General features: G+C 37.7%; 1 protein-coding gene across 4 annotated transcripts in view; it reads left to right on the top strand.

Moving 5' to 3' along the window:
- The first annotated feature begins 3,591 nt into the window (after positions 1 to 3,591).
- Positions 3,592 to 11,353, top strand: part of LOC113239326 (annexin B9) — a 26,432-nt gene continuing 18,670 nt past the window's right edge. For all 4 annotated transcript variants that reach the window (XM_026476264.1, XM_026476261.1, XM_026476262.1 and 1 more), the window contains exons 1-3: positions 3,592 to 3,610; positions 3,891 to 3,932; positions 7,208 to 7,384. In XM_026476264.1, coding sequence (XP_026332049.1) covers positions 3,903 to 3,932; positions 7,208 to 7,384 — 207 coding nt within the window. In that variant the 5' untranslated portion in view covers positions 3,592 to 3,610; positions 3,891 to 3,902. The remainder of the gene's footprint in view (positions 3,611 to 3,890; positions 3,933 to 7,207; positions 7,385 to 11,353) is intronic.

Raw genomic sequence — 11,353 nt, forward strand, 5'->3', positions numbered from 1 at the left:
ACCTATCTATGAGTCAATGCGATGATCTAAGAAATGATTCGTAAGACTCGATGACGTGACGATCCGTGACGTCGTATACACACCGGTCGCCAGTCACAAGCAATATATTATTTATTATTAATATATTCTATAAATTGTTTCCTTACGTTTATTTCTTGATGATGACATCCAATGAATCAGTTTCTTCTTTCATAGAACGAATTCTGCCCGGAATGTGATTCGATTTTTCACTGTCTTATTTTTGTAAGAGATTAAAAATTATACATTGTAGGTACCTAGGCGTCGTTGGAGCGGTGAACAAGACAAAAATAGTAATTTCATTGAACAAATAACAAGAAAGGCATGTAAAAAATTCGAACAAAATTTGTGATAAACTAATTTAAGTATTAAGTGTCATTTTCCCAAAGGAATACAAAACGTGTGGAGCTGGGCCGACTGCATTCAAAGTCGTTTGCACGACATTACAAGGTGATTTTCGTTGACACCATTTTCAGGAACCATTCTCTCCCGTTGGCGATGGCTCTGTAAAGTATATAGCATACGTTGTGTATTTCCAGTAACGTATTTCTTACTTCAGCGCCCACAAAGCTCTGGTCTTTCTATGAATGCTTTATATTAACCTCGTTCCGGATTGTAATAATCGAGTAAAAGCTTCTCCGAAAAGTCTCTCTTCATACAAATGATTAACATTATACAGTATCTACTTATGGTTCTTAATTCGATTGTATGTTTTTTTGTATGTATGTTACGTGATAACTCCGGCTCTGATGTTGATGATTCTTTTTTTTTAAAGAGGGCGCCTCAGACAATATTCCACCTCTAAAGGCAAACTAGGGGATGAATGAGGTCGGTTTTTTAGTACTCTGTGCTGATATAAAAAAATAGAGTGCGGTCACTTATGTAGAGGTAATTAAGTAAGTGGTGACTTTCACAGTATCATCATTCGTTTATAAAGTTGAAACATAGGTGATAAGTTGAGTTATGTTTAACGTGACCATACGCTTTGAGAGGGGCAGTCCGGCTTTTTAAGTTTCGTGTCCCGCTGTCGCCAAAATACTTAACGTTGTCCCACTTTGCCAACGCAGTTTAAGCGTGACATTAATTGAAAAAATGGCGTTAAAGCGAAAAATATATAAAACCAGCCCACCAGACTACACAAGATTTGTTCTTTCTTTAAATTTTTGTTAGTTCTTTTTATTTTCTTTTTTAGTCATTAAACATTTCGTAACTATGTGTTTTATTTTTAAAACAATAAATTTACAGGCGTCCCGCTCTGAGAGTATGTATAAAATAACGGTCACGTTCATATACTAAATCTATGGTCACGTTAGTCACTGACGATATCGAAGTGTTTGTAAGAACATGATTTTTCAGTTGAGATTCCATCTTCATCACGGTTGACACAATAAAGAAAATGTATGTACCAAAAAGCTCTTGTAGGTGTATTATCGAATGAAGTTTAGAACGGCTGTTTAATATATTACTGTATTTTTTGTTTATATATGGTGGTACCTATAGATATAACAATTCTTAGCTGAGCAGGTATTTGTGTGGTAGGTGGGTAAAGTAAAAGCTCTTGATAGACAGTTGTAAACTTAAAGTGTTAAATACAAGATTTCTATAACATAAATCGCATTAAAGCAACAATGTGCTCAAATAATTACACGCATTACAGTGGAAGATTGAATCAAAACTCAAAATCCGTTAACGGTGAAACTCTCGTATCTGGAAAATGTCAATAAAAATGTTTGTTTCACAAGATAAGTGTTGTGGAGTGCGCAACCGGCTCCCTGATGCCGCCGTGGCGGGCAGTGCGGCCAGTGCCTGGCGTCCTCCATTCGATGTCGGCGGGCGTCGGCGCTCCGATGATGTCACCGGTTTCGACTTCATTGCGTAGTACAGGGGTATCAAACATTTTTATTCTGACATGACGAGTTTATTAACAACGCAGTTAGAAACATCATCATCATCGTGATATAGTGGAAGACACAAATCATTGATCGACAAACAGCAGTCTACTTTTTTTTATGCCTACCTACTCCTCCGCACCTACAATGCAGTCCTTGCACCGCACTATCCCGTAACAGAGGCAGTCAGAAACCGTAAACAAACCACATGGCTGTATCAGTACAATCAACGCGACGTAAACTAAACTCTATCTATAATTTAGTGCAGTCTCTTTTGTTTTAATTACGAAAAATTTCATTTTAGTTTCGATCTGTCAAATTAGTCAAATTAGTTCGCCCTAAGCGAATCCATTGCAAAATGCATTTGTACCATTTAAACCGACGCCATTATCTTACTTGAGTACCATAATATGATTTGTCATATTCCTGATATTAGTAAATCAACTTCCACATTGGCCAAATGGCCAAGCGCTCTATGCATGCAACCTCGTATTTACCGCGCCGCCGCCGCCTGTCGAATTACTTCATTACAGCAAGATTCAAACAAAGTTCTTCGATTATGGCCCATATCTCACTGAGAGATCAAAACCTAGTTTTTTTACATAATATCGTAATGTTGAGCTTTGCTTACAAGTATTACAAAACAATAAGTAACAGTACTTTGTTTGTAACCGTTTGTTTTCCATTTTTATAAATGTTATTTAATACTCTGGTGGTTCCGGTGTAGTATGTACAATGAAGCCAAAGCCAATTTTTGTTACACCACTGGCAGCTTAGATTTAAGGTTTCATTATGCCTATTTCTTAATAAATCATGATAAAAAAATCCAGTATTTTGTATTTATTCCAATTGGTAACAAGCATGAATTTAATTCTGACTCCACACGCTTGCCAAACTATAGCAAGCGCTCGCAAATACAAGTGCGTGGATGGTGTGTTTGGATTGGATTGTGCGAGCTTGCATGGTTTTGTCGCCGATCCCTTCAAGTGTCGGTTATTGTGCACAAATCAAAGGAAGCTTGAGGCAAGCATTTATCACGTATCCACACGTTTGTGCTACTTTGTATTGTTTGAGAACTGTCAACGATATAGAGATATACGATTCGTTTCTCCTACGTTGTTGGGCAACCCATATACTATTTAAAAAAAGATGTCGCTGTACTGTCTTTATAGACATAGCTGTAAGGAAACAATTTAAAAACAACTATACTAATCTAGAAGTGATAGCTTTCTGTGAGTGACTGGTCAAACTCTCGTATTTATTCTCGTATTTATTCTTCCTGGAGTGCTACCTAGCAGAACCTTGCATTTGGAATCCCTATCATATAGACCATAAAGAGAAAAAAAGTAGAAAATGCATGTTTCCCTTCATTTTGCTTCTTTTCGTAATAAAAATGGTTCGCCATGCTTGCTTCTCTGGAATACACTACACTAGTGCGCTTGCAAGTGTGTGGACGTTTGTCTCGCCTTAATTTGTGAGCGTTTGTAGTCGTTTGGGGCTTGCGGCAAACGGCAAGCGTGTAGAGCCGGCTATAAGCGGAGTTACCTACAAACTCGCATCAAGGTTGACGACGACGGTGAAGAGCGAGAGGGCCGAACAAAAAGCAGTTCCCCCGACCTTTCGGAGTTTCACTCGACTCGTGTTTATTTCGGAGTTTGCCGCATTGTCGCACGGTTGGGTGTGTCTCTGTGTTAAAATACAAAGTAAGTGTCTACAATTTTAACGTATATCCTCATAAAGTGTAGGTAATATGTATTAATGTTGCAATAATCGCAGTTGAATATATAATATTAAATAATCTTGTAGAAATACGTATGTGTACTTTGTGAATTCCCCGGTGAGCAAGCCGGCGCGTAGTGTTTGCTAATGTTAATCACACACCGGCTGATATGTAGCAATGAAATTTTATTTTTAGCAGGTGTAATAACGCGTTTACAAGCTTGTTTTCACTACTTGGATATTCAATTTTGTTGCTTGTTCCAGGAATCTAACAAAATGAGTGGACAACAATACTACCCGTACAAGGTAAGCTTTTACACCTACGATAATGGGGCCGGTTTGTCCATCGATTCTCGGGAGATGATGTCATCTGTTCTGGGCAAGGTTAGCGGTATAATCGGATAACTTTGCCGGCTGTCGGCAAATTGTAATTATTGGGTAAATGGCAATTGTAGGTAGTTGTGAAAATGAATGTCTACCACCATCTTGAGTTAACATGCCACGAAAGAATTTTCCAGACATTTTAAGATAATATGTACTGATCAACCCATATCGTTTCCACTACAGTACAAGGGTCTCTTGTAAAATTTATGTGGTTCCTTTTCTTATTGGTACCTACATACTTATTATGCGCTAAATGCAGATTGCAGAACTGAAGACGGGTGGATACAGTTGGACTTCACCTAAAAATAGGAACTAGAAGGAAATGTAAATTGCATAATATAAAAGTTCACAGCGACTATAAAATCTCCTATCTTGGTACATACGTGTCACTTCTAGAGGATATCAGTGGTGGGACATTGTGAGCGGTATCAGGTATAGATAGGATAGGGAGGTACATAACTTGCACCTAGTTATACATTGCGTTAAATGTCATATATCTTGATTTCAACTTAAATATAATGTAAAGATAATGCACGTGATTGTCACCGGGTCAGTGTCTGTCCGACTTGTTTTTCTTTCAACATAGGTAGTTGTAACAATAACTTGCACTTATTCCAGTTACTCTGATAACGACTTACGCAAAAAATAAATCTACAAACGTTTGTGTTCCATACAAAATATGTCCAAATGTGATGGGCATACTTTATTTCTCATTCAATCAAATGTAGGTATTTTTCATTTTTTTTTGGAATCTTATTCTTTCATCCTGTATCATCAATCACATCATATCTATGATACAAATTGATTGATAGTCGACTGTTGCTTGACACAAATCTTAGTTATTTTTACCCAGCCCAATATAAAAAAGGGCGTTGTCCTAGCTTTATGTTACAGTCGTACAACATAGAAACTAAAGAATAAGTTTGTGTAATACACGCATTATAAATTAGTAGGTTGAATATGTGTTGAACAGGGCGGTATAAGCTACCCAGGCTGTGCCGCCACTACAGTCGTACAAGCCGCAAAAATATTTGTTAAGTGGTGGTTTTTTTACATATAAAATACAAGTGCGCATTTGATCTCCATCGTACCTAATGGAAAGAGACCATAGGGTCTACGATGGAGCATAGGTACACATAATAATAATGCACATTCACTCTCGCCTTGAAAAGGCCTAACGTATAACGTTCGGGAAATAAGTCTGCAGGCAGGTAAAAAATATTTGTTGCTTTACTTCACTGATATTACGGTCAGTTGTTTAAAATAACCTGTACTCAGTACAGAGTACTAAAAATACCGGCCTCAAAAGTCATTCATCCCCATATTCATCCCCTAGTTTACCACCCTTAGAGGTCGAATATTTTCTTCAAATTTAAATGGGACCCCTTCTGAGGTACCCTATTTCCAACAAAAAAAAGAATCGTCAAATACATACAAAACAAACATACAGTCGAATTGAGAACCTCCTCCTTTTTTTGAAGTCGGTTAAAAAATATTTAACCAACACTTCTTTAACTAAACTAAATTTTACGCTTATTGTTCTGATAATTTCTTTATAATTGGTTAGACTTCAAATGTTGCCAACATTTTAGTTTACAACAATTTTGTTATTCATATTATAGATGCTTTACATACTGCTTTACATTTATGCACAGCATTATACATAAAGGTATGTTTCAAAATATACAATTGACAAGTCAGTCGAAATATAATTAGATAAATAAATCAAATTCAATTAAATTTGCACTGAATAAACTGAAAGTCCCACTTGGGAACCACTCAGATATTATGACTATTACGCTAAACACAGGGTACTCTTGTCACTTGTCGAACCTTAATTATAGTTGATACAAATCATGGTTAACCCATAAACGTAAAACCAGCAAGCTGGCCCGACGCGAGATACGGGCGCGTGGGGCGTTTTTGGGTCACGAAGCTGTAATATCTATGTAAATGGGAATGTGGGACAATAAGGGGTGTGACGTCCTTGAACAGCCCTAACGGTATTATGACTTAGGGAAGAAATAGCGAACACATTTAATTACGTACATTTGATATCCATAGACAGTATATATACTCGTGTCAAGGAAATACTGGCCGTGGAAACGGATGTCTGTTCTTTGGCAAAGTATTATTCTATAAAGACAAGAGCGGGACGTTTCCATTAGTCAAATTATTATTTTTCCATCCTCTAAGGCCAAATCATACATATATTTTTCCTATATCTGAGTCAATTATGTACAGGGTCAAGAGTACGTCAAGCTTGACACTTATATCCTTTTTTATGTATATTATAGGTTCCATGTTTGAAATATCAGAAAGTATTTAATTACGATAATATACAGGTAATGTAAATAAGACAATAAAGTAAAACTAGGATTTTTAAATTATATCATAATTATATGAATAAAATTGGGTCCCCGCGGAAGGGTGCCCAAGATGCTGAATGCGTTCCCCCTTTGTATTGCTATTCTAATGCGTTGGGCAAGGTAACCCTTGAGTTTCCCAGACAGTCTATTAAGTTTTTCGATAAAATTTTGTACAGATGAAGGGCACTGGGACCCCACGGACCAAGGGTTTCGATTCCAAAGGCTGTAAATAGAAGTCGGGAGAGCCAGCTCAGTTGACACTTAAGATTTAATTCCAACTCTTTGCCGCTTACGGTAAGAACGGTCCAAAGTACAAAGTGTCAAGTTTGACGTGCTCTTGACTGTACAAGAATAAGTACACAAATCTCAGTACGACAAGTCAAGATTATATTGGTGACCCTATTAACCACAACTAATGACATCACCCGCACTTATCAAGGGCGGCAGGGATTTTAGTAAAAAGCGATTGCTAAATAATTTGGATTATGGTCAAAATGTTATCCGATCTCCATTCCTGGAGAGACGTTTATTCTTCAGCATTACTATAAGATAATATCGTACGTGTGGAGATTTGAGTTCAAGGAATTGAACGTTGAAAATATGCTGCTTTTGCCCAAAAATGACGCAACTGAATTCCTGCGACTCGCAAGAGCCGCCTGCATACACGACGACCTCTTCCAAGCCACGATGTGTAGTTGAATATAATCTCAAATAATAGTCTCGCAAGGTCATTCGCTCACAAAGAAGACGGCGGAACCCACGGACTGTTAAGCTAATATGTAATATTCGTATTTATAACACACATTTAACGAAATATCTTTACCACAGTGCACCCCCACGGTGTTTCCCGCGGAGCCGTTCGACCCGGCCGCGGATGCGGAGACTCTCCGCAAGGCCATGAAGGGCTTCGGCACAGACGAGAAAGCCATCATCGACGTGCTCTGCCGTCGCGGCATCGTCCAGCGTCTGGAGATCGCCGAGACCTTCAAGACCAACTATGGCAAGGTAAGTTTTTCTATAGGTACCAACCCACAAGATTTCATAGTTAAACGCTGTAGTTCGTTGTGTTGCTGAATCGGAACCCACTATATTTGGAAGTTATATTACGTCAGAGTCAAAGAACCGCAGGATATACGGTGAAAACTCACCAATTTTCATAACTTTCGGTACTGTCCGTGAAAAATCAAGTTTCTAGAGCACACGGCTCCTGTAACACTGTTCACACGTAGCACAGGTGTCGGTTAAACATTACTTCGTATAGACACATTTCACGCGCCGGGTCGTAAAGGAGACTGGTATTTATAGAAATAAAAAGTATTCTGAATATTCTTAATACCTACCGATTGGATGCATCTTGTTCATACTTTTGAAGGTCACATGTATCGCGCACAAATTATTTACTCCGTAATTTTTTTTATAATATCAAGTGACGGGACGAACAAGTCGTGCTCCTGACGGTAAGCTACACGCCTGTCCATAACAGTTACAGTGCCACTGAGCTCTTTAAATCGCGAAGATCTGAGGCGCACTGCCACTGCGCCCGTCACCCTGAGACATAAGTTGACGAGTCCCATGTGCCTGTAATTTCACCAGCACCCTTACCCTTCAAAACCGGGACACAGGAATGCTGACATTACTGCTTGGCAGCAAAAATGAGTAAGGTGGTATTACCCTGGACGAATTCTTTCACAAGGAGCTTTATTGCTACAAATGTATTTAAAACAATATAGACGGGTTATGTGCAGCTCATACATGCCACTGATATGATGTTATGCATTGAGTAAACAATTCTTTGCTGGCTTATTACATTATGTTAATAAATACTTATCGTCATGGTCTCGATGCGTGCGTTCGCTTGGAAACCTTTTATTATCAACGAAAATATTGTAATATGGTTGAGTATTCTCAGAGTTTCATTAAAGGCAATATAATCTTTGGTTCTCACGGTATTAGGCTGTTTGACCATGAAGTTAATTATTTTATTACTATGGGTATGTTGTATACACGTTTTAGGGTATCACTGCACTTGCTAACGCCATGCGCCAAGTCGACTAGAGCCGGTCCAAAAAAGTTTTTACGTCCATGCGAAAAAGCGAAAATAATGTTGCGCATTTTGCAATTCGTTCTTATTACACAGTAGTTTTTTCTGATCAAAATAACCTTTAGAGAGATTGTTGCTAAGCGAATGTTAATTTAATTTAGTCTTGCGGTTAGATCTATTCTAAAAGGTCAAATCTATGCGAACAAACTGAAAATATTGAACACATTCAAAGCTGAAATTTAAATTTAGTCATACCTACCAATGAACTCTCAAAATACCGATAGCTACGTCTTCATCTTCTTTCATTCTTTGCTTCTCAAAGTAATTCAAAATTTTATCCACTAAGTAATGGTCAAAATGTAAACAAAGTAAAGGTTTAAAAGTTACTTGTTTCCTCTAGGAAAAAATAGTTCTTTTTAATTGTACAAAATGCCTTATATGTATGCCTTAATTAATAATAATAACGTGGCATGGACACACACATAGACAACTACAAATTACACCCAAACTCACGAGAGAAATAAATGTATTTATAGTGTAATTCTCCCGGCCCGGGAATCGAACCTGGGACCTCTGCGTGGCATGGTAACCGTTCGGCCACAGAGGCAGTTAAAATTGTTTACCATATATACCAAATATGAATTTCTAAGGTCTTTACATTCCGCTTAGCGTAGATAGAAGCTGTAAATTCTGTTTGGAGTGTGATAAATAATGAATAATAATATATGCATTGGATTCTTTTATATTATAAGAAGCGACTGAGCACTTGCTTCCTCTTTCGCTTGGTACACTATAAAAAATTTTACGACTTCGTAAAAGTAGGTAAGCGACAAGCCTGTTCATAAAAGTTGCAATGCCACACAATGAGCAGTGCACAATGGTGCACAATGAACTTTATGCTCAATTGTGTAACGTACAATTTTTTTGTATAAATTGAGTCCAAATCACAAAGATCTGAGTCACCCTGAGACAAGTTGACAAGTCCCATGTGCTTTTAATTTCACTAGCACCCTGTTACCCTTCAAAACCGGAACGCAGTAAAGCTCACATTATTGCTTGGCGGCAGAAATAAGTAAGGTGGCAGTATTTCCCTGGATGAACTCTAAGAGCTCTACTCCTACTAAAGCTTAGACAACATGTTTGTTAAACTTTTTATAAAATTTAAAGGCAACATCTCGCACTACCAGTCGAAAGTATAATTCCTATCTATTATATATTATATTATATATACATAAATATTGTCAAAACCGGAATAAATACTTATAAAACTGACAACATTATATTCAACAGAACTCCACCAGGATCAGCAGCACCCCCACAAAACTAGTCTTAAAAGGCCTATTCATATGGGTTCTAACAGGTTTTCATTATCGACCTTGTGATAGCCAAAAACTTGTGTTCGATAACATCAGCGAGTGGCAACCTTGCTGACTGCAACCTTCATGATACTTAGTCATCGTTGATTCACTTGCTTCTCACAATTGAGGAACTTTGCCTTTAGAAGTGTTTCCTGTATTGAATCACTTTGAAATGAATTTTTTCATTGTCAAGAGCGAAGACTTCCGTCATGTCTACTAACAATTTGGTAAAATAAAAATGTGCAACTCTACCACAGCAACTTACCACTCTAATGTTCGAGAATTTTATTGTTGCTGGTGTAAATACATTTGACATGTCACAGACGCACAGAAAGAAAAGGAGCCTATCATAATCCATACCTTATTCTCAGGGAATCTACTTTCCAAATCCACTGATGCATCTTAAAACTATCAGAGATAGAATATTACATTTATTGAATATCATGATGTTTTACTACCATGATTATCATTTCGTTTTGTGAATTTACTCCACTAGCTTGTTATAATTAATTAACAAAGTTCGAACACTCAGAAAAATTCCTTCGATGCGGGTGAATTCGAATCTGCGCCTTCAGCATACCGTGTCTGACGCTCTCCCAACTGAGCTACGGAACGAATCAGCAAACTGTACGAATTGTTCTATGTGCTATAAATAATATATATGTATTATATATATATATATATATATATATATATATATAATTTTTCTTTGTTTTTGGTTTTAGGGATCTGCTAATATGTGTAACCGCTCTTAATAGTTTGAATCATTTTCGTTAAAAAAAATCCAATGAACTTTGCCTCGAACAGTTTAGTAAATGAACGTGGCAATGGCGGTGATTAAAATGAGCGATAAGAGAGCGAGCGGTTTCTTTACACCTATGATATTTACTCGCATTCTTATCCAATTGCCACGGGTTATTGTTTCCTTTACCATGACACATATTACACTATAACCACTCCTAAATTTCAAAGCCAATATTGCACTTCACACCTACAATTCACATATTTATAATATATAATAATATTTCGTTTAAGTGCCACAAACTGATAGAAAATTTTGTGTTACGACTTTTATAATACCTTGCAAAAGTTGTAAGAAGAAAAAGCACTATCAACCTACCGGCACAAACAATTTTCTCATATATCTAGCATGTGTATTTCGAATGGCAGAATCACTGTAATCCATACCATATTTCTAGCCGTGGGGCGACGGCTTAAGAATACATTGTCGCCTCCCCATACATGCCCGTGGGGGTCGTAAGAGGCGACCGAGGGCGTCACAAGTGTCCATCTGCTTAGCATTGTGGTAGGCTCTGTGCCGACTGGATAGCGACCACAGTACACACGGCGGAAAACCCTCCACAGTGAAACGCTTTTGCGAATCGCGTTCAGGGATCAGTTGGTGTACATCCAGTGCATTTGGCCAGACCGGCAAAATGATAGTGACGGAGTGAAGATATTTGTGTTTTCCATCCGTTACTCTCATCTCTGGACTGTATTCGCACTTTCCATCAGGCGCGGTGCAGTCATTTTGTCGAGTCGCAATAAAAAAAAAAAAAAAAAAAAAAAAAATAC

Source organism: Hyposmocoma kahamanoa, unplaced genomic scaffold, assembly GCF_003589595.1.
Source record: "Hyposmocoma kahamanoa isolate Upper Pololo Valley unplaced genomic scaffold, ASM358959v1 99879, whole genome shotgun sequence".
Taxonomy (NCBI): Eukaryota; Metazoa; Arthropoda; class Insecta; order Lepidoptera; family Cosmopterigidae; genus Hyposmocoma; species Hyposmocoma kahamanoa.